The sequence below is a fragment of the Nycticebus coucang genome, chromosome 1 (genome assembly GCF_027406575.1).
Source record: "Nycticebus coucang isolate mNycCou1 chromosome 1, mNycCou1.pri, whole genome shotgun sequence".
NCBI classification, from domain to species: domain Eukaryota; kingdom Metazoa; phylum Chordata; class Mammalia; order Primates; family Lorisidae; genus Nycticebus; species Nycticebus coucang.
This window is the reverse complement of record NC_069780.1, coordinates 154,357,802-154,382,229: the sequence shown is the minus strand read 5'-3', so window position 1 is coordinate 154,382,229 and position 24,428 is coordinate 154,357,802. Positions and strand designations below refer to the sequence as shown.

The 24,428-nt window shown below is 37.6% G+C and overlaps 1 protein-coding gene across 2 annotated transcripts in view; it reads left to right on the top strand.

Annotated features, from left to right (window-relative positions):
• Positions 1 to 1,627: 1,627 nt before the first annotated feature.
• Positions 1,628 to 24,428, top strand: part of NDUFS4 (NADH:ubiquinone oxidoreductase subunit S4) — a 134,395-nt gene continuing 111,594 nt past the window's right edge. For both annotated transcript variants that reach the window (XM_053590726.1, XM_053590716.1), the window contains exon 1: positions 1,628 to 1,751. In XM_053590726.1, coding sequence (XP_053446701.1) covers positions 1,654 to 1,751 — 98 coding nt within the window. In that variant the 5' untranslated portion in view covers positions 1,628 to 1,653. The remainder of the gene's footprint in view (positions 1,752 to 24,428) is intronic.

The following is a 24,428-nucleotide window of genomic DNA, read 5'->3' as shown; positions in this document are numbered from 1 at the left end:
CAAGATGTCAAAATTATAAAAAGGAGACAAAGTAGAGATCTTTAAGGGTTAGGTGGGCAAGTGTTACTATAGAGGAGTAGCACCAGGGAGATCTTTGTAGTGACAGCATAGCTGTGTATCTTGATCATGGTGGTAGTTACATGAAATTACATATGTGACAGAATGAAATAAGACTATGCAAATACTTTATATAAACATCAGTTTCTTGGCTTTGATATTTCACCAGAATATCTATATAATATGTAGAATCAACGGGGAAACTGGTAACAGGTTCAGAATACCTCTCTGTACCATCTTGCAACTTCCCATGCATCTGTAACTGTATCAAAATAAAAAGCTTAAAAGAAATTTTCCTCTGAGGCATCTCTCACGTGCCTGTCTTCACCCTGTGCATTTCCTCTTTGAACATGACTTTTTCTCTTTATCTTTCCCCCTTTCCCTTAAGTATTGAGTTTTGCTTTAATTGGCCATAATGCAGAACTAAATTATTCCCCATCCTCCTGTTAATCCTATTCATTTATTTAAGGTAACGTTTTCATGTGCTTAATTTTAAAAGCAGCAACGGTCTATCAGTAACACTTTAAAACAAATTTCTTAAAAAACAAAATCTGCAAACTAACCTGGGTTTTATTTTATATATTCCACAGTTAATCATTGTTCTTTAAGGTCTGTAGCCCACATTACAAATGTTTCCAACACTTATTGGAAGATAATTTTTGTTTTATATGTGGGGAGCCTTAAATTGTTCTTTGTGTCTATTGATTATAAGCACACATTGAGGATTTACTAGGAAAACAGTAATATAAAATATATATTTTTTTTTTGTAAAGACAGAGTCTACTTTATGGCCCTCGGGTAGAGTGCCGTGGCGTCACACAGCTCACAGCAACCTCCAACTCCTGGGCTTAGGCGATTCTCTTGCCTCAGCCTCCCGAGTAGCTGGGACTACAGGCGCCCGCCACAACGCCCGGCTATTTTTTTGTTGCAGTTTGGCCGGGGCCGGGCTTGAACCCGCCACCCTCGGTATATGGGGCCGGTGACCTACTCCCTGAGCCACAGGCGCCGCCCTGGGTTTAAAATCTTTTTTTTTTTTTTGTAGAGACAGAGTCTCACTTTATCACCCTCGGTAGAGTGCTGCGGCGTCACACAGCTCACAGCAACCTCCAACTCCTGGGCTTACGCGATTCTCCTGCCTCAGCCTCCCGAGCAGCTGGGACTACAGGCGCCCGCCACAACGCCCGGCTACTACTTTAGATTTTTAAAGGACCAAGAACCTTTTACTCTTCCAGTGGGCTCATTGCCAAGTATTCTGAATTCTTTGAAAAATTATAAACTGCAGGTGTTTAAATTTGCAAGTATTTTCTTTTGCGCACTTCTTTATCTTTGTGTAGAACCAGGTCCCAACAAATAACAAAGATTGTAATTTACGGGGGCAATATTTACAGCCAATGCATTTCTTCATTTCCACCCATTGGTTTTCCTCTTTACTTCTTTCAACCAAAGCTTTCATCTCCTTCCTAAACCCCAATATTTAAAAGCAAACAGCTGCCCTCACAAGAGCCTGTTACATTGCGGTTGCACTGGCTTGAGAACGAAAGAAATTGGTCCCTTGCGGGGATCCGTCCTCCCATCCTGGTGTTTGCCTGCAGCAAGATGGCGGCGGTCTCAATGTCAGGGGTGCTGAACCGGGCGGTGTGTTGGAGAAGGGCAGTAGGTGTAGCTGCTATTTCCACTTCTAGGGTCCCGACCAGGTAACAGAATAGGCTGTTTTTTCAAGCTTCTCAGGTCCCTGCAATATTGCAGTGTCTTTGCTGGCTGAGTAGAAGGCTTTGGGGAAAGCGTCCTTTGCTGACCCTTTCCTCAGGACAGGCGAGCGAGCCTGGGACTAACTGCGATGAAGGGGCTCTAGCCAGGCGAGTGGGGCTGTGCATGGGGGCGGCGGGAGGAGGACAGCGGTTTCTTGGAAACTTTTGGCCTTTGGCAGAGGGAGCGGGTGGGTGGGGAGGGGTTGCCTTTAGAGCTGCGAGCCGAACCCGACCCCCACCTCGAGGAGGGGAGGAGTCTTTACTGATTTTTCTTCCCAGGTTCCGCATCGTTCCATTTGTCACCTGTTTGCCCACCGCTACCGTTTTTGCTATAAATTAAGTTCCTATCTTTTTTCTGTGGCTTTCAGTGGTTTAGTTTGGGTAACTGAACAAAAACATTGTTTTATTCATCGGTCTGCTTGGGAGGAAAACTTGTTTGGAATTCAGTGTTAGTAAAAATATTACTGTTAGTAATGTTGTAAGTTGATTTTTAAAAGACTGAGGGTAATGCCGGGAGGCTTTCATTTCAAGATGTTATTAAAGCCTTACAACAATTCAGGGACTGTTGTTACCATTTGCCTTGAAGCATTTATGTGGTGAGTTTTTTCCCGACTGTTATTTAATCCTTCGTTTCCATATTTTCCCGTATTTTTCTGAGTTTATTATAGCACTAATGCTATACATTCACACACATACTAAACAAAGGTGGAAAGACTGGATGGAGAGATGTGAAGCGAGTAGGAGGAATGTGGGTGGTTAAAAATTGAGAAGGTCTAATAGAATGCTAACTAGTATTAGATAAATAGAACGGCTGTGCAGAGAGTTGGGATGAGTTAATTTGAAATACGTTTTAAAGGTCTGTTTTATGAAGGTTTTAAGTAATGAGTATTGGGTGAGAAAGTAGATGGTCTCCTGGGTAGTGTCAGTGGCTTATGAAAGGGTGCTAAGATTGGGCAAAGGTAAATTATAAGCTTGTAATTAAATGTTCTACATATGGGGAACTCGAAGGATGGAAAGTATTTCTCTAAGGTAAAATACTGCACTAGTTAATTTGGGGTTAGTACAGCCATGACTCAGATTAGTCCTTTACCCCTAAGCATTATAGGAATTGATTTTGCATGTCCAAATAATAATGTAACACAGGAGTACCAGAACTGAAAACAAGTTTGAAGGGACCACTGGTGCATGGCTAATCAAAACATGACTGTGTATCTAAAGTTAGGTCATGGCCATTTTGTTAGCCATTATAGTATAAGATGACATTAAATTTAGGAAACTTGATGATAGTTATTACTACATTTATAAACTTAAGAGTTTCTACTTGCGGGCGGCGCCTGTGGCTCAAGGAGTAGGGTGCCGGTCCCATATGCCGGAGGTGGCGGGTTCAAACCCAGCCCCGGCCAAAAACCAAAAAAAAAAAATAAAAAATAAAATAAAATGAGTTTCTACTTGCAAATGTCTTAAGAAAGATTTCAAAATAGGGCGGCGCCTGTAGCTCAGTCGGTAAGGCGCCGGCCCCATATACCGAGGGTGGCGGGTTCAAACCCGACCCCGGCTGAACTGCAACCAAAAAATAGCTGGGTGTTGTGGTGGGCGCCTGTAGTCCCAGCTACTTGGGAGGCTGAGGCAAGAGAATCGCTTAAGCCCAGGAGTTGGAGGTTGCTGTGAGCTGTGTGATGCCACGGCACTCTACCGAGGGCCATAAAGTGAGACTCTGTCTCTACAAAAAAAAAAAAAAAAAAGAAAGATTTCAAAATCAAATTTTAAATCATGAGATGATCTTTGCACATTTCAAAAACACCAAGGAAAACAGTATTTTAATGCAAATTAACACATTTATTTGCTTTCTGTACCATTTTTTCTTTTTAACTTAAAGAACTTATAATGTGTATTTTAATTTGAGGGAAATTTATGGGACCTCTCCCTCACATTTTATTTGCTTTTCATCCTTAAGTACTCTTTTCATTATGATTTTAGAGTAATAAGATCTGAAAAAGGGGCAGCGCCTGTGGCTCAAACGAGTAGGACACTGACCCCATATCCCAGAGGTGGCAGGTTCAAACCTGGCCCTGGCCAAAAAAAAAGTATTTGAAAAAGATCTGAAAAGGTTGATTGGAAAGACAGCCACGTAGGGAATCTATATCTAAAATTTATTTTATTGTAATATTTAGGAAAACATTTGCAACTGATGTAACATTTCAGATCATTTGAGTTAAAATTATATGGGAAGTGGAAATAGTGATTAATGCATATAGTAAGGAGAGAAGTAGGGAACAGAAGAAAAGAACTAAGAATGGAAGAATACAATGAGCTGGTACATTAACTTATATAAATTCACCCCCCACCGTGTCATTAATCCTCATATCAAAATTAAATACATCGGATTCATGCTTCTCCATTCCTGTGATGCTTCACTAAGAATAAAGTGTTCCACCTCCATCCAGGTTAATACAAATCTTGCAAAAATTTAAATATAGCGGGTAATTCGGCTGTAGTTAATCACTAAGCTTATGCTTTAAAGTGGTTCTCCATTTCCATTCCCTGGACTGATGATGAGGGACGAGAAAACAAGATAAATTGTCTACATTTATCCTTACTTTCCCTGTCTTTCCTATGTGATTTTCCTGAGTAAATTTAACTATTTAGGATATTAATCAGTCAGATAAAATGGCATTGTATTCCAAAATAGTAGTACTTAAGACTGAGGATATTTGATGCAATAGTGTTATTTACTTATTTAAATGTATTCGTGTATGCTCACCTAACTCTGTATCATCATTTCTTAATTTTCATTACTCTTGCATTCACCTCAAACCTAGGCCTTTAGATGACAACGTCCATACCCCCTCCCCGTCAATTAATGACTATAATGGGGACCCAGTGTATAAAACTTCTCTTTCTGAGGCCTATTTTGTGCTTCAGCCTCTGGCTTTATTTTGTTGTTCTGTTTCAGTATGAAATTGAGTTTGTGGGAATCTTCAATGATAAGCAGTTCTTAAGGTTGTCAAGAGTTCTGTGTATGTTACACCTTGTTGGGAAAAAGGCTCAGCCCAAATTTGAGAAGAATTTTGGCCACTTAAAGATCAAAAGGTTGGCTTCTACTTCTAATAAACTGGATAAACAAATTCCTTCCCTTCCTGAAGGGTAGCTGCTCTTGCTGTTTTTGTAATACAGCAAAGACAACTTTTGAGAGTTGAAATGTTTATAAAGTGTCTTCTAATAAATTTCTTTATTTTGCTTATTTTCTTCATTTCCAAATACCCATATTTAGATGGTCAGTTTTCATCAGTGGCAGACATTTTTGTTGAGTTCTTGTTAGGAAAAGTAAATATTTTAATTCATATAAACATGAGAATTGTGCCTGACACATTGTAAACCTTCTCCATATAAATGTTAATTTTTACTATTAGTCTGAATACTTTAATCTTGGTGAGATTTATTATTATAGGTTGTATTATTGTTTAAAATATGTGCTACCATTCCCTGTTGCAGGATTATGTATCTCTTATCATTGACCAAGTTATTTGCATTAGCCAGTGATATGTCAGTGGAAATGATAAACCGTGTCAGACAGAAGCTTTATGAGCTGTCGCATATTTTGCCATGTTCCTTTTCTCTCTGGTATGAGATGGACATATCCCAGGTGGGAATCTGCTCTTTTAGCCCAAATCCTGAAATGAAGACAAATGATGCAAAACACTTGCAGGTTATGTAAAATGCAAATTGAGTGAGAAATAAAAACCACAAAAATGTTGGGATTGTTGGTTACCTCAGCATAACAACATACACTTACTCTATTTTATACACACATTTGCAAGTGAGTAGATCTTAGCATATGGATTGACAGTAATGAAATTCCATGCTTTTCCAGGGCAAGAAAAAATTTTTATTTTTGTATACTTCTTGGCACCTGGTGTAAGGGGGGGGAATTTAGCAGGTAAATGCTTATCAGATGAGTAAATACATATTTAGAGATGAAATGAATGATAAGAAGAGCAGGAAGCTAGAGGCAGTACTTCTGTTATTAACCTCATTAGCGAAAGCCAAATAGGCACTGACTTACATAAATGTGAATATAAAATATCTACAACCTGTATTCTTTCTAATTATTTGCAATGGTCTGAGTTTTGTATATTCACTAAGAACTTTGTTAACTTCCAGATTGAAGTTGTTTTAGGAATAGGTTTTGTACTTATATACTTTGATAAGTGTCCTGAGACATCTCTTTTGTATTCAAGTTTTAAAAAGCAAGAGGTGGAGATGAATTTGTTTGGGAAAGGGTGCTCATTGGGACATGAGAGTTTTTTTTTGAATAATAGTAACTAACTTTACCTGAAGTTTTTAAAAGTTAATAGTATATGGGCTTAATGAAGCAAGCTAGAACAACTAGGTTCCTGTGTAATACCTCCTAAAAGAAGAGGTCTATTTAAGGGTAAAGTAAATATGGAAAAAGCTTCTAAAATGCAGTAGAACCTCTGTAAGTTGACCAACCAAGGGACTATAACTAGTCAACATATGGAGATGGTTAACACAAGGGATTTCCATTAAGTACATGTGGTACGTGCCTGGTTTATGAAAATTAGGTCAACTTAAGGGGATGGTATAGGGAGATGGTCAACTGTGGAGGTGCTACTGTATATTTCTTGTTAGGAGTTGAGGATTGTTTTTGTGGTGTTCTGAACACAAATTATTAACAGCAGCTAACATTTATTTTTAGCTTACTGTGTACTAGCCACTGTGCCAGGTATTTCACTTACGTTATCTCATGTGTTTCCCAGTAATCCAGTGAACTCAGGTATTTTTATTTTCATTTCTTAGGTGAAGACACAGATAAAAAAGGGAAATATCTTAAGTTTACATGGCAAGGAAATACAGTCATCCCTCAGTATCCCTGGGGAATTGGTTCCAGGACTCCCTTAGATCCCAAAATCCACATATGCTCAAGGCCCTGATATAAAATGGTGTAATATTTTTGTATAACCTATGTATATCTTTTGTGTACTTTAAATTATGTCTAGATTACTTATGCCTAATACAATGTAAATAGCTTTCTAAATAGTTATACTGCAGGGTGTTCCACAAATTGCCCCTAAAGTTGCCATACATAGGGAAAATGGGAAATTGTGTCTACATGTACCTTTATTTACAAAATATTCATTAGAAAATTTTACAAAATAGTTAAAAATATCCATTACATTTGGCCACCTCTTTGTACAATTTAGCTACAATTTCCCATTTTCCGTATGTATGGTGACTTTAGGGGCAACTTTTGGGACACCTTGCATGTTTTTTAGTGAATAATGACAAGAAAAAGGTCTATGCCTATTCAGTTACAAATGCAGTCCTCCTTCATGTCCTCACCCCGGAGCTTTTGGTCTGCAGTTGGTTAAATTCATGATGTGGAATCCATGGAGGGTAGTCTGATTTAGCAGTCCAGGTGAATATGTAGACTTTTTTTTTTTTTTTTTTTGCAATTTTTGGCCAGGGCTGGGTTTGAACCCGCCACCTCTAGCATATGGGGCCGGAGCGCTATTCCTTTGAGCCACAGGTGCTGCCCTGAATATGTAGACTTTTAAAGTGAGGAATATTATGTCTGATAATAATAAATGAAAACTTAAGTGTCTTCTCTGTGAGGTGTGATCTTTATTTGAGAAACTATCTGATGCACTTTCCTTTACTTTTACTCTCTGTTCCTTTTGTACATTGAGAGTCTGAAAATGAGGGATTAATTTTTCTGTTCAGTTTTTTTTAGCTAAATCTTGTCATTATTATATATTTTTGGTGAAAGGCTTTCCGTTGGTGACTTGATTATTATACTTTTTACCCTCATAAAATATATAATGTATGTATTGAATGAGGCACACTGAACATAATTTTTTTCTTGCTTTGATGATCATTAGGAAAAAATGGATTTGTTGTATTGTGTCTTTAAAAGCTATGTGTCTGCTATGGTTACTGAGTTCTTGTGTCTGCTTTTTTAATAGTGTTTTTTGTATCCTTTGACTACTTCCCTTTAACAGTTTTACCACCCGTTTTTCATTTATCTTGGGCTCAAATATCAAGCAACTAAAACTATTAGAATTTTGTGTAAAATCAAGTAGGATTAATGAAGCTCTGATGAGGACAGAGGTTTACTTTGTTGTGGTTAAAGCCTTGAGCTTTTTTGAGGTTAACAGATAATTACATTTAATACATGAGCTCTTACAACTTTTCTATCTTAGTTTACAGAGTCCAAAGATTCTGACAGAACCTTATTGTGCCTGAATTACACAGAGATGACACTTTTAATAACAACTTTCATCTGAATATTTGAATATTTTAGTAAACCATTCTAAGTCTTTTCTTTTTTAAGTAATGACATGAGAGAAATTGAGAATTCCTGTTATGAGTTCCATTGTATTGTCTGTTATTATTTTAATAGATAAATACAACCTTAAGGTTCTTTAGAACTAGTTAGTTGCTCATATGGTACCTTTATCTTCTTGTCTGGACTCACTAGACTTAAATTTTCCTTTATGGGATTGGTCATTCTCCAGTTCTGTGGTTTTTAAACTCTATTGTTCATCAGAATCACCTGTTGTGTGCTTAAGACATTCAGATGTCTTGGCGTGATCTATATTGGTTTCAGTACATTTAGATTGAGGCTTAGCCCTATGGTGATTCTAATAGGCAGCTAGGGCTGAAAACTACTGATTTCTTTTTAATAGTTCCATACTATATACTTTTCCTTGGGAGGAGGGTGGAGAAGATTTCCAGAAACAAAAGTGCTTCCATTTTTGCATATTTTCCTAATCTACATTATACTTTTCACCCGTGCACTCCATAGAGGCATTTTCTTGGAGAAACTCCTTAGAGGCAAAGAAGGCATTTTGATAATTTTGGATAAAGCAGGCCATGTTACTCCCTCTCTGGAGACTCTTGTTCTTCCTTTTGGAAGGGCTCAGGTTTAATATAGCACAGCTGTTGAACTCTGCCCTTCAGAGTTTTAAGAAGAAAGTGTTTTATCCTTTAAAATGGAAATGACTTTTTTAGGGAGGTGGTCATTGGCTGGATATAGTTCTGTAAGAAAGTTTCATGCTTCTCTAGACTTCTTTTGTTTCATTGATTTCTTAGAATTGTTTCAAATCTTGAGAGCACTGTCTCTAAGAGTAAAGAACTGACTGCTTTTGCAATGTGTTTTAGAAGGGTTTGTTTCTTTGTGTTTTCTAGGACTCAAAAATATAATTTGTTCTCTCCTTTATTCAGCCACTTCATACATAAGTAAATGGTCCTTGAATAGGGCTTACTAGACAAAAGATCCTGTTCTAGATGAGTGTTCAGGAAGCCATATGCTTCTCCTAAAAATGTCAGTCTGTCTTGATGAGCTTTAAAGTGAATACAGATGTTTTGGCTCTTTTGAGGACCACCACTCTTTGTATGGAAACAGTACTACTTTTTTAAGAAATTTCTTCAAGATACTCATAGAAATTTGCATGAAATTTATGGCAGTTGTCTTTTAAGTCTGAAATTGGACTTAAGACATTAGTAATTTGAATTTAATTTTAATCTTAGTGCAAATGAGATTTGGAGAAATAAAATATATCTCACAACTTGTTGAGAATTTGTATTTATATAGCCCTTTTAATTTTGTGCAGTGAAAAAGGATATTTTGGCAGGAATGGTAGGTAATCTTAAGTGTTCATTGCCTTCTACTTTTGTAGATTCACTCTAGAAATTATAGTTCATGGATTTCATATAATGTTTGAGTTGGCAGAGAATTCTGAGATCATTAAGCCTGATCCTTTATTTAATGCAAGAATCTTTAAAATTTTCTGTATCTTAATTATTTAGCTGTTGAGGAAGTAAGGTGAATTTCTGGCAGCCCTGGAAATGCTCTATACTTTTAGACTCATTGGTAAAAAAAATTTTTTTTAAATAATACAGAACAAGTCTAACCCCCCCCCCCCCCCCATGCACTTGTCAGTCCTTCAGATAACAGATGATGTTAGTCATCACTCATTTTCACTGCAAGTTTGAGCTCCAGGCTTAGCAACTTCAGTTTGTTTACTCTTTATTGATGACCAGATTTCCTGGGGCTTTACTACCTCTTGGTATTCTTACAATGTTTTTCATTTTGCTGGTGTCTTTCTTTGAACTATATACTGTACTTTTCATTAAATGAGATTATCAGAGGTAGTTGTTTAGTGAGCTGAGATTGAACTAAGGAAAAAAGTTGATTCTAAGGTGGATTTTTTTTAAATTTTATTTTTAAAATTATCATAAAGAAAAATTCACTTTTTTCCTTTTGACATATAGTTCTTAGAGTTTTAGTATACAAATAGATTTGTATAACCACTACCATAATCATGGTACAGAATACAGTGTAATGCTTTGTAAAAAGTTCTTATACTGCATTGTATCAGGGTACAGAGTACCAAAAGATTTTGTCATCCCAAAGACTGTATCATATTGTCCCTCCCCAACCCCTATAATCCCTGGCCATGATTACCTTTTCTTCATCTCTTTAGTTTTAATTTTGAGACTATAATGTAAATAGGATCTTACAGTATACAGCCTTTAGAGATTGGCTTCTTTTATCCAGCATAATGCCTTTGAGATTCCTATACATAGTTGTAGTGATAGTTCATTCCTTTTTACTGTTGTGTAGTATTCCATTGTGTGGATGTACCACAGTTTCTTTATCCATTCTCCTATGACATCTAGATTATTTCTAGTTTTTGGCAATTATAAGTAGAGCTAATATAAACATTTGTGTACAGAATCTTACTTGACCTTGATTTTGATTTTCTAGAGTAGATACCTGGGAAGGAGATCCTTAGGTCATAAGTAAGTATATGTTCATTTTATGAGAAACAGTCAAACTATTTTCTAGAATGTACTATTTTACTTTCTACCAGCAGTGACTGAAAGTTTTAGTTGTTTTGCATTCTTGTTAACATTGGTATCAGTATTTTTTATTTTAGCCATTCTAATAGGTGTGTAATAGTATTTCGTTGTGGGGTTTTACTTTAGAACAGCATTATTGAACTTTAATTTATATACCATAAAATTTACTCATACAAAGTGTACAATTTGATGGTTGTTAGTGTTTCCATTGGGATGCGTTACTATACGTACAATCAAGTGGAGATTTTAATCACTCCAGAAAGTAACCCCTTACACATTAGCAGTCACCCCCTAGTTCTTCCTTCCCCCCCGCACTAGTTAATAGACTATTCTACTTATTATCTATATAGATTCACCTGTTGTGGACATTTCTTACAATTGAAATCATATAATAATGATTATTCACATATGTGAATACGTGTTATGACTGGCTTCTTTCAGTTACCATAATGTTTTCAAGGTTCATCCAAGTTATAGTTGACTCAGTAGACTTAGATTCTTCTAATTTGATTCTTCTTTTTCAAAATTGCTTTAGCTACTCTATTTTTTTCCCCTGTAAATGTTAGAATCTACTTTATTTTATCTATGAAGAATCATGCTGGGATTTTGAAGGGTATTGCTTAAATCGATAGATTAATTTGGGAAGAGTTGATGTTTTTACTGCATTGGGTCTTCTGTAAACATGTTATGTCTCTTTGTTATTTATTTCTTTCATCAGTGTTTTGTAGTTTTGAATATGAGATCTTCTATATGTTTTGTTAGACTTGTACCTAAGTATCTCAATTTGGGGGAACTATGGTAAACAGCATTTTTAAAAAAAATTTATTTTCTATTCATAGAGAAATATGATTGATTTTTGTGGTTCACTTCGTATCCTCCAACCTTGCCAAATGTACTGGTTAGTACTATAATTTTTTTTTTTTTTTTTATTTTGGCCGGGGCTAGGTTTGAACCTGCCACCTCCGGCATATGGGACCGGCACCCTACTCCTTGAGCCACAGGCGCCGCCCAGTACTATAATTTTTTATAAAATTTTTGTAGGTCTTTGGGATTTTCTAAGAATTATCCGCAGATTACATGACTATCTATAAGGCCAATTTAATTCTTCCATTCCGATTACTAGGCCTTTTGTTTCTTTTTGATTTCCAGGAGGATGTTAAATAAGAGTGATGACAGATGACAGTAGATATTCTTGTTATTTACAATATCAAGGGAAAGCATTGAGTTTTTCCATTTTTTTCATTATATCATTAAGTATAGTGCTAGTTAGTTGTTTTTTTCTTTTTTTTTTTTTTTTAGAAATACCCTTTTAAATTGAGAAAGGCCCTTCTAGTTTGCTAGTAGTTTTTATCATGAATGGATGTTATGTTTTGTCTAATGCCTTTTTTTAGAGACATAGTCTTATTTTGTCGCCCTTGGTAGAGTGCTGTTGTGTCACAGTTCACAGCAACCTCCAACTCTTGGGCTTAGGCGATTCTCTTGCCTCAGCCTCCCAAGTAGCTGGGACTACAGGTGCTCACCACAGTGCCCAGCTGTTTTTTTGTTGCAGTTTGGCCGGGGCCGAGTTCGAGCCCACCACCCTTGGTATATGGGGCCAATGCCCTACTCACTGAGCCACAGGCGCCACCCCAGTCTAATGCCTTTTATATTTCAGTTGGCATATTCTTGTGATGTTTTTCTTCTTTATTGTTAATATGATAGATTACAATTGATTTTCAAATATCAAACCAGCCTAGCATTCTCAGAATAAACCCTGCTAGTCATGTTTAATTCTTTTGGTGTATTGCAATAGTTGATTTGCTAATACCTTGTTGATAGCTGTTCTTTATTTAGTGGTTAGGCACTGAGGTAATTGCTTTAGGTATGTTATTTTACATCTATTTTTATGAAAAATACTGGTCTGTAGTTTTCTTTTTTTGTGTGCTGTCTTTGTTTAGATTTGCTGTCAGGGTAATGCTGGACTCATAAAATGAGTTAGGAAGTTTTTCCTCATATATTCTGTTATCTTTTGATTGCTTTAGTTTCATCTCATAAGTTTTAATGTTATATTTTATTTTCATTTGGTTCAAAATGTTTTCTAATTTCCCTTGAGCCTTTTTGATCCATGAATTATTTATAAGTATTTTGTTTAATTTCTGTGTATTTTGCAATTTTTCTTTTATCTTTTTGTTAGTGATTTCTAGTATAATTCTATTATGTTCTGAGGACCTAGAAACCTAGGACTTTTCATTATTATTCCAGAAACTTGTAGCTTTCCTTACCTTGCTGTATAGTGCAGATCTATACTTGCGTCTGAATCTGGAGTTAAGGAACTAGAGGACAGAGAGAGAAAGAAAAATAAGTGTCTGCCCCACCTTTCTTAGAACCACAGCTCCAATGAAGTGGGAGAAAGAACTTCTTCAGATTTTTGGCTCTTCGGCTTTTGCAGGTTTCCCTTGTTGCCACCACATGTGGTCATAGGATTGCATATGGCTGGTTTGTGGTATGTGAGAAAATTGAGAAAAGAGAAAAAAAATGGGCAATTTCCACAGTTTCTTCGAGCCTTAGTTTTCTTTCTTGCCCCTTGGGGTAGAGTGCTTCTGGAGAAGTGCTCACTTTGGTTTTCCAAATGCATTAGTTCAAGCTGTGGACATTTGAGGAAAAAGGTATGGCAAACTCACCGCTGCTTCGTTGATACTTGGAATTCCCTGATCAGATTATTTCCTTCTCGGAGCCTTCAAATAGCTGCTTCCTGCATCTCGTCCAAATTTTATGGTTACATTCAGTGTGAGAGCCAGGGTAAAGTGTGCTTACTACATCTTACCTGGGACTTGCCATCCTAGGATGGATTATATGTAAAGCTAAATTCTAATATTACTTGCATTTTTAGCACATCTAAATGGATTGTTATATTAAAGAATCTAAAATGACTCAAAATCTTCATAATGATCAGATTCTTTTTTTTTTTTTTTTTTTTTGAGACAGTCTTAAGCTGTTATCCTGGGTAGAATGCCGTGGCATCACAGCTAATGATCAGATTCTTCATTAGTTGATTCTCAGCAGTTGGTGAGAGAAAGAGAAATTCATGTACCAGAATCTTGGAAATGGGGCAGAGAAAGGGTTCCAAAATACGGGTGCTCTTAGTTGAAAATCATGGCATTTAATAAAAGATGGAAGTTTGTTTCCCATGTAAACGGTGAGGCAGAAAAATACATTGAGTCACAAGTTTAGACCATCAAACAATAAGTCTTCTTGAGAGGATATGGAGGTCAGAGAACTATCTTGAGTAACTAATGGAAGTTTTGGTGACATCTTTCTAGAAATATTTACATTCAAACCTATATATATGTGTGTGTGTGTGTGTATATAATCAGACTTACATTTCTAGAAGGTTCCTAGATACCAGGTTCTGTAACTCTTCCTTTTTTTTTTTTTTGTAGAGACAGAGTCTCACTTTATGGCCCTCGGTAGAGTGCCGTGGCCTCACACAGCTCATAGCAACCTCTAACTCTTGGGCTTAAGCGATTCTCTTGCCTCAGCCTCCCGAGCAGCTGGGACTACAGGCGCCCGCCACAACGCCCGGCTATCTGTAACTCTTCCTTAAGAGTATTAGATCTATAGGATATTTTGTTTGTACTAGTTCTTGTGTTAGACCTTTCTTTCTTAAAAGTCACAAAAACCTAGAAACTCTGAATACTGGATTAGGAGCAAAGCACGAATTGGTTTCTATTACTAAGCAGAGGAAAAGGCCAGGGGGTAGCTAATTTCAGAGAGCTACCAGCCCTCCTTTTCCAGTTTGTGTATGTCTTTCTGAGTGACAGTTACTATTTCAAATTGTTTTTTACTATGTGGCAGATATCATAACTGATAGACATTTTTTCAGGTTTCTATCATAGCTTTATCACCAGAGAGGAACTGAAAATCCCTTTCTGATACTCAGTTTAAAAATCCTGGGGAAATGCTTGATTTGAGTCACATCAAACATTCCAAGTATTTATTATAAGCAGTGTTGGTAATTTTACTTATACTGCTGTATTGTAAATGCGTAGATTATGGGAATCTTGGAAATCATTTATAATGAAAGTTTTTCCTTCCCGTTTAAAAATTAAGAATAAGAATATTTTATATAGTGATAAATTTGCAGTTTTTTTCTAGTTTCAAAAGGCTGAATTTCTTTTTCTTTGCAGTTTTTGGTCAGGGCTGGGTTTGAACCTACTACTTCCGGTGTATGGGTCTGGGCCCCCTACTACTTTGAGCCAAAGGCGCTGCCCATGGCTGAATATCTTTACTAGGATGTATGCTTTTGGAACATCTACTTTGAGGGTTAATAGTATTCAAGCAAAGGCTAGAAATTAATTTCTCAGGCTCTTTGTCATAGTTGGGTTCTCCTAAAGTAGAGTCTGAGACGAGGTTGTGGATATAGGTGGTTTATTTAAGAGTTGATCCAGGAAGTAGGAGTGAGAAGCCTGGGAATAAGACAGGAAACAAAGAAATAAGATACTGCAATTGTCACTGTGAGTAGTAGAGGAACTTCCTTAGGATGCTTCTCAGTATTGCCCATTTGAAAGATGAAGGCTTTCAACATTTATCCATAAGCTCTCATTCTCCTTTGGTTAATGGTGTCAGCTCCTCAGTACTGTGCTTCTGAAAACTCTTAAGGCATGAGTTCTATTGAGGTGGGATGATGGGAGCTTGAGCTGTGGCTAAAATGACAAGTGGGCCAAGGGAGTGTTACATGAGCACCAAAGTTACCTGCTAGAAGCTTCCTTATAGCTCGAGTCTCTGTAGTCTACTTTTTTTGTGTGTGTGCCAATAATAAGGGGTCTTATAGTTGCTTTTCTTTTTTTTTTGTTTTTCACGATTTTTTTTTTTTATTGTTGGGGATTCATTGAGGGTAAAATAAGCCAGGTTACACTGATTGCAATTGTTAGTTAAAGTCCCTCTTGCAATCATGTCTTGCCCCCATAAAGTGTGACACACACCAAGGCCCCACCCCCTTCCCTCCTTCCCTCTTTCTGTTTCCCCTCCCATAACCCTAATTGTCATTAATTGTCCTCATATCAAAATTGAGTACATAGGATTCATGCTTCTCCATTCTTGTGATGCTTTACTAAGAATAATGTCTTCCACGTCCATCCAGGTTAATACGAAGGATGTAAAGTCTCCATTTTTCTTAATGGCTGAATAGTATTCCATGGCATATATATACCACAGCTTGTTAATCCATTCCTGGGTTGGTGGGCATTTAGGCTGTTTCCATATTTTGGCGATTATAAATTGAGCTGCAATAAACAGTCTAGTACAAGTGTCTTTATGATACAAGGATTTTTTTCCTTCTGGGTAGATGCCCAGTAATGGGATTGCAGGATCAAATGGGAGGTCTAGCTTGAGTTCTCTGAGGGTTCTCCATACTTCCTTCCAAAAAGGTTGTATTAGTTTGCGGTCCCACCAGCAGTGTAAAAGTGTTCCCTTCTCTCCACATCCACGCCAGCATCTGCAGTTTTGAGATTTTGTGATGTGGACCATTCTCACTGGGGTTAGATGATATCTCAGGGTTGTTTTGATTTGCATTTCTATAATACATAGAGATGATGAACATTTTTTCATGTGTTCGTTAGCCATTCGTGTGTCGTCTTTAGAGAAAGTTCTATTCATGTCTCTTGCCCATTGATATAAGGGATTGTTGGCTTTTTTCACGTGGATTAATTTGAGTTCTCTATAGATCCTAGTTATCAAGCTTTTGTCTGATTGAAAATATGCAAATATCCTTTCCCATTGTGTAGGTTGTCTCTTTGCTTTGGTTATTGTCTCCTTAGCTGTACAGAAGCTTTTCAGTTTAATGAAGTCCCATTTGTTTATTTTTGTTGTTGTTGCAATTGCCATGGCAGACTTCTTCATGAAGTCTTTCCCCAGGCCAATATCTTCCAGTGTTTTTCCTATGCTTTCTTGGAGGATTTTTATTGTTTCATGCCTTAACTTTAAGTCCTTTATCCATCTTGAATCAATTTTTGTGAGTGGGGAAAGGTGTGGGTCCAGTTTCAGTCTTTTACATGTAGACATCCAGTTCTCCCAACACCATTTATTGAATAGGGAGTCTTTCCCCCAAGGTATGTTCTTGTTTGGTTTATCAAAGATTAGGTGGTTGTAAAATGTTAGTTTCATTTCTTGGTTTTCAATTCGATTCCAAGTGTCTATGTCTCTGTTCTTGTGCCAGTACCATGCTGTCTTGAGCACTATGGCTTTGTAGTACAGACTAAAATCTGGTATGCTGATGCCCCCAGCTTTATTTTTGTTACAAAGAACTGCCTTAGCTATACGGGGTTTTTTCCGGTTCCATACAAAACGCAGAATCATTTTTTCCAAATCTTGAAAGTACGATGTTGGTATTTTGATAGGAATGGCATTGAATAGGTAGATTGCTTCGGGAAGTATAGACATTTTAACAATGTTGATTCTTCCCATCCATGAGCATGGTATGTTCTTCCATTTGTTAATATCCTCTGCTATTTCCTTTCTGAGGATTTCATAGTTTTCTTTACAGAGGTCCTTCACCTCCTTCGTTAGATATATTCCTAGGTATTTCATTTTCTTTGAAACTATGGTGAAGGGAGTTGTGTCCTTAATTAGCTTCTCATCTTGACTGTTATTGGTGTACACAAAGGCTACTGACTTGTGGACATTGATTTTATATCCTGAAACATTACTGTATTTTTTGATGACTTGTAGGAGTCTTGTGGTTGAGTCTTTGGGGTTCTCTAAGTATAAGATCATGTCGTCAGCAAAGAGGGAGAGTTTGACCTCCTCTGCTCCCATTTGGATTCCCTTTATTTCCTTGTCTTGCCTAATTGTATTGGCTAGAACTTCCAGCACTATGTTGAATAGTAAAGGTGACAGAGGACAACCTTGTCTGGTTCCAGTTCTAAGAGGAAAAGCTTTGAGTTTTACTCCATTCAGTAAAATATTGGCTGTGGGTTTGTCATAGATAGCTTCAATCAGTTTTAGAAATGTGCCACCTATGCCTATACTCTTCAGTGTTCTAATTAGAAAAGGATGCTGGATTTTATCAAATGCTTTTTCTGCATCTATTGAGAGGATCATGTGATCTTTACTTTTGCCTCTGTTAATATGGTGGATAACGTTTATAGACTTGCGTATGTTAAACCAGCCTTGCATCCCTGGGATGAAGCCTACTTGATCATGATGAATGACTTTTTTGATGATAAGCTGTAATCTATTGGCTAGGATTTTGTTGAGAATTTTTGCATCTATATTCATGAGTGAGATTGGTCTGAAATTCTCCTTTTTGTTTGGGTCTTTTCCTGGTTTTGGTATCAGGGTGATGTTTGCTTCATAGAATGTGTTGGGGAAGATTCCTTCTTCCTCAATTTTTTGGAATAATTTCTGCAGTACAGGAATAAGCTCTTCCTTGAAGGTTTGATAGAATTCTGGAGTGAAGCCATCTGGACCAGGGCATTTTTTGGTTGGAAGATTTTTTATTGTTTCTTTGATCTCAGTGTTTGAAATTGGTCTGTTCAGGAGCCCTATTTCTTTCTGGCTGACTCTAGGGAGAGGGTATGATTCCAAATATTGATCCATTTCTTTCACATTGTCAAATTTCTGGGCATAGAGTTTCTGGTAGTATTCAGAGATGATCTCTTGTATCTCTGTGGGATCAGTTGTTATTTCCCCTTTATCATTTCTGATTGAGGTTACTAGAGATTTTACTTTTCTATTTCTCGTTAGTCTGGCCAATGGTTTATCTATGTTATTTATTTTTTCAAAAAACCAACTCCTTGTTTCATTAATTTTCTGAATGATTCTTTTGTTTTCAATTTCATTGATCTCTGATTTGATTTTGGATATTTCTTTTCTTCTACTGAGTTTAGACTTAGATTGTTCTTCTTTTTCCAATTCCATAAGCTCTCTTGTGAGATTGTTGATGTGCTCTCTTTCTGTTTTTCGAATGTAGGCATCTAAAGCGATGACTTTTCCTCTCAAAACTGCTTTTGCAGTATCCCACAGGTTTTGGTAGCTTGTGTCTTCATTGTTGTTATGCTCAAGGAAGTTAATGATTTCCTGTTTTATTTCTTCCTGCACCCATCTGTTATTCAACAGAAGATTGTTTAATTTCCATGCCTTTGGGTGGGGTCGAGCATTTTTGTTGGAATTGAGTTCCACCTTTAGTGCCTTATGGTCTGAGAAGATACAAGGTAAAATTTCAATTCTTTTGATTCTGTTGATATTTGTTTTGTGTCCCAGGATATGATCAATTTTGGAGAATGTTCCATGGGGTGATGAGAAGAATGTATATTCTTTATCTTTGGGATGGAGTGTTCTATATGTGTCTATCAAGCACAGTTGTTCTAGGGTCTCATTTAAATCTCTTATATCCTTGTTTAATTTCTGTTTAGAGGATCTGTCCAGCTCTGTAAGAGGAGTGTTAAGGTCCCCTGTTATTATGGTATTATCAGATATCATATTGCTCAGACTGAGTAAGGTCTGTTTCAAGAATCTGGGAGCATTTAAAATGGGTGCATAAATATTTAGAATTGAAATGTCTTCTTGTTGTATTTTCCCCTTGACCAATATAAAGTGACCATCTTTGTCTTTTTTGACTTTAGTTGCTTTAAATCCACATGTATCTGAAAATAAGATTGCAACTCCTCTTTTCTTCTGAATTCCATTTGCCTGAAAAATTGTCTTCCAACCCTTGACTCGGAGCTTTAATTTGTCTTTTGAAGCCAGGTGTGTTTCTTGCAGACAGCAAATGGATGGCTTGTGTTTTTTAATCCAGTCAACCAATCTATGTCTCTTCAGTGGGGAATTCAAGCCATTAACATTTATTGAGATAACTGATAAGTGTGGTAGTATTCTATTCGTCTTATTTTGTGAGAGTCCATTGCTTAGTTTTATCTTTTGCATCAATGTGGAGGTTAGGTTCTGTCCTTTAATTTCTGAGTTCTTACTTTGCTGCTGATCCATTGTGGTGGTCAGTGTGCAGAACAGGTTGAAGTATTTCCTGTAGAGCTGGTCTTGTTGTGGCAAATTTCCTCAATGTTTGTATATCCGTAAATGATTTGATTTCTCTGTCAATTTTGAAGCTTACCTTAGCAGGGTACAGAATTCTGGGCTGGAAATTGTTCTGTTTAAGTAGATTAAATGTAGATGACCAATGTCTTCTTGCTTGGAAAGTTTCATTAGAGAAGTCTGCAGTCACTCTGATGGATTTGCCCCTGTAGGTCAAGTGGCGCTTACTCCTGGCAGCTTGCATAATCTTTTCTTTTGTCTTGACTTTGGACAGGTTCATCACAATGTGTCTTGGAGAAGCTCGGTTAGAGTTGAGGCGACCTGGGGTCCGATAGCCCTCTGAAAGCAGTGTGTCAGAATCTTTGGTGATATTCGGGAAATTTTCTTTTATAATATTCTCTAGTATGGCTTCCATTCCTCCGGGGCATTCTTCTTCCCCTTCTGGGATTCCTATAACTCGTATGTTCGAACGCTTCATAAAGTCCCATATTCTGACAGTGAACGTTCTGCTTTCTCTCTCTGCTTTTCTGCCTCTTTTACTATCTGAGTTATCTCAAAAACTTTGTCTTCTACCTCTGAAATTCTTTCTTCTGCATGGTCTAACCTGTTGCTGATACTTTCCATTGCATCTTTAAGTTCCCTAATTGACTGTTTCAGTTCCTTCAGCTCTGCTATATCCTTTTTATATTCTTCATATCGTTCATCTCTGATTTGATTCTGTTTTTGGATTTCCTTTTGGTTATTTTCCACTTTATTAGCATTTTCCTTCATTGTTTCCATCATTTCTTTCATTGTTTTCAACATGTGTATTCTAAATTCCCTTTCTGTCATTTCTAACATTTCTGTATAGGTGGAATCCTCTGCAGTAGCTACCTCATGGTCCCTTGGCGGGGTTGTTCTGGACTGGTTCTTCATGTTGCCTGGAGTTTTCTGCTGATTCTTCGTCATGAGTGATTTCTTTTATCTGTTTCCTTGCCCTAATTTTCCTTTCACTTCCTCTTGCTCTTTAAGTTCTCGTGCCTGTGGACTAAGGGTTACAGGACCAGAAGGGTGAGAAGGTTTAAGAGCAAAAAAGGGATGAAAGAAAGGAGGACGGAGTGATAAGAAAAATAGAGAAAGGAAAGGGGGTGGGTAAAAGGAATATTGACATAAAGAAGAGAGGCACAGAAAGAGGGAGACAGAGCAATATAGGTGTACAGTAGGGTACTTTGATATAACCTTAAAAAAAGAAAAACACCTTCTGGGGGTGCCCAGTTAGGTGGTTCCCTTGAGGTCAGCAGCTCTTTGCTAACCTGATCAGACACAGTACCCCACCTCCACCATGTAGGGAGGAAAGACAAAAATGCTATAAATCAAACCAAAACAAGCCAACGGAAAACTTTATGGGATAAAATTGGGTGGAAAACCAAATAATAGCGGTAGAAACACTAACAAAAATGAAGTTCTAATTATTGAAATAGGCAGCAATGGGAAATTATAATTAAACTAGAAAAATTGAGAAAGAAAAAGGATCTGTATGGAGAAGGTTGAACTTAAAAAACAAAACAACAATCCACAACATCAAAATAAACAAAAAAAACAACCAAACCAACAACAACAAAAAAAACACAACCAAAAACAAAGCAGTTTGTATATGTCATTGAATATTGTCTGGGCAACACGTGGTCTTCTGGGGTATGAGATGTTAATCACAGTTCTGATAGGACAGGAGGCTGCTAGTTTCTCAAACCCCAGCAGGTAGACACCCTAAATCTCTCTTCAGCCCACTTAAAAGGCACTTTGAACTTGTTCACTTGCTGAGCAGAAGCTTTCCCAGGGAAGTGCTTGTCGCTGGAATCACTGCTGAAGTGGCTATCCACTTACCCTGTGTGCCAAAACTGGTCTCCCTCTGCCCCCGAGGGTTAGGGCTGCAAGGCGGCTCAGACCCCGCCCTTAGGCTACTTGGTCGCTGGGTTACCAGCTCCCACCCAATTCTAGCTCTGGGACCCTGATGGTGGAGCTTTCCGGGGCAGATCGCTCACAATGGCTGCCTGTGACCCAGAGCCAAACACTATTAGCTCCGTCTGGCTCAGCGGCTCAGACTGGGGCCCTAGACAAAGGCCAAAGTTCTCTGCACTCCCGCTCAGGCTCTTCCCAAGGCAGTTCAGCTGAGTGCCAAGTCCAAAGACACCAAAACAGTTCACAGGTAAGGTCTTTCTGGTTTGCAGTCTTGCTGCTACTGAACTTACAGTTGCGGGTGGATTTGGACGGATTGAACACACGTGACCACTTGCCGATTTTCCACTGTTTTAGTCCTCTTCTTGGGGTCCAGAAGTCTCTCGCTGACTCCCTGTATCCTCTCAGGGGTGATGATAGGCAGATCCCACCAGCCAGAGATGCCTGGAGTCCTATCTCCCCAGATTCACGGTGCCCAGATGCAAGGAAGGTGTTACTCGGCTGCCATCTTGCTCCACCTCCCCCAGTTGTTTTTCTTTTTGAAAAGACATTGCTATGTTGTTCAGGCTGGAGTGCAGTGATATCATTATAACTTACTGCAGCCTCCAGCTCCTGGAATCTTCCTCCTCCTGCCTTCCAAGTAGCTGGGACTACCGGTATAAACCACTATGCCTGGCTAATTAAAAAAAAAAAAAAAAAAATTTGTAGGGATAGGGACTCACTATTGCCCAGACTGGTCTAGAACTCCTGGCCTCAAGCGATCCTCCCACCTTCTAATCTCTGGGTGCTAGGATTACAGGCATGAGCCACTGTACTCCACCTAACAGGTATTGTTTATGGAGCATTTAGGCACTGAGGTAACTGAATTAGGAATGTTGTTTAATCTTGTTAAAGTGAACAGTCTCACTTTAGAGGGTGTTTTGGTGATTATATTATGGTTTGGTGTATTTCTAGGATTGTAAAATAACTCACCCTTATTGGAATTTACTTTATTTACCTGTCTTGAAGGACATGACAGAGGATCCAGAAATTGGGGTCTTATGACTCACTTAACTATAAGAAATAATAGAAGTTTTTGTGGGAAGATCGGATTTCTTCTATATAATTTTTTTTGCAGTTTTTGGCTGGGGCTGGGTCTGAACCCGCCACCTCCAGCATATGGGGCCAGCGCCCCACTCCTTTGAGCCATAGGCCCCGCCCTATAATTTTTTTTTTTTTAATTGCGACAGAGCTGAGGCATTATAGCTCACAGCAACCTCAAAGTCTTGGCTCAAGCAATTCTCTTACCTCAGTCTCCCTAGTATCTGGGAGTACAGGTGCCTCCCTAATTAGGGTTCAGATTTTTATTTTAGTCTGAAATGTAATCCTTTGGCTTTCAGTTTATGATGTGACCAACTCCCTCATTAATCTCTTAACTCTAACTTTGGGAAATGCCGATTTCCGGAGATTTTCTATTACCTGATGATATTAACCATGCTATTAGACTGTATTTTTAGCCTTCTTACACTTGAGTTACTTTTTGGACCCATCATATCAGTTTAGGAAAGTAATTAGGAGCACAGGTTTTGGAACCCACTCTACCTGCATTTGAGTCCCAGCTCTGACAGTTCCTAGCTTTGTGCTTTCCTTGTTCCTGTTTTCCTATTCTATAAAATGGACATATTAATCCCTGTTTTATGAAGCATATAAAGTTCATAGTACAATGCCTGACATTTGCTAAGTGCCTAATAAATTCTAACAACAACAGTGTCCTCTTCCTTATCATCAGTATAATTTTTCTTTTCTTTTTTTTTCCTTTATGAGATAGGGTCTCTCTCTGTTTCCCAGGGTGGAGTGCAGTGGCATGATCACAGCTAATATCATCATCACTATCATCATCATCTCTTTTGTACTTTCTTTTCCTTTTTGTTTTCTTCCTTCCCTACCTTTTTTTCTTTTGTATGTCTTGCTTAGATTCCAATCCTTGTCTGTATTATCAGAACACTGTGGACTTATTTACAGTATTTTATTCATGAATGTATAAATGAATTTTCTGCATCTGGCTTTTTTCACTCAACTAATGCACTCAACTGAGAGCAATCTATTTTTGGCATTCACCATTCCACTGAAATAGCTTTCATCAAGGTCAACAATGACCCTGTTGGTGAATTAAACAGATTCTTCTCAGTTCTTATATGACCTTTGCAGTCCAAAAAGATGACTTACTCATTCTTGAAATAGTCTTCTTTTGACTTTTGCTTTGGGTTTTCTCTTTCTCAGTTCTCTTTTAGTACCCATTATCTTTTGCCTATTCATTGAACTGTTAGTGTTTCTTGGAATTTGATTTATAGCTCTTTACTCTTTTTTAAAATGCTTAAGTTATATATTATTTTACATACACATGAATATCTGTACCATATATATTAAGAAACATAATAATAAAATGAATTCTGTGAACCTACCATTCAGTTTAAGAACTAGAGAATTATCAGTACATTTATTCTTTGTATAATATGTTCTTGGTGGTAGCTGAGTAAAGATGACCCCCCTCACCAATATGTTCATGTGCTAATCTCCAGAACCTATTAATATTACCTTATGTGGCAAAAGGGACTTTGCAGAAGGGGTTAAATTGAGGATTTTGAGATTGGGAAATTATCCTGGTTGGCCTAATATCATCACAATGGTGCTTATAAGAAGGACACAGGAGGAGTCAAAGGAAAGGCACTGTAGAGTTGGAAGCAGAGATTAGAATGATGTGACCAAATGCCAAAAAAGTCCAGCAGTCTCTAAAAGCTAGAAGAAACAAGGAACAGG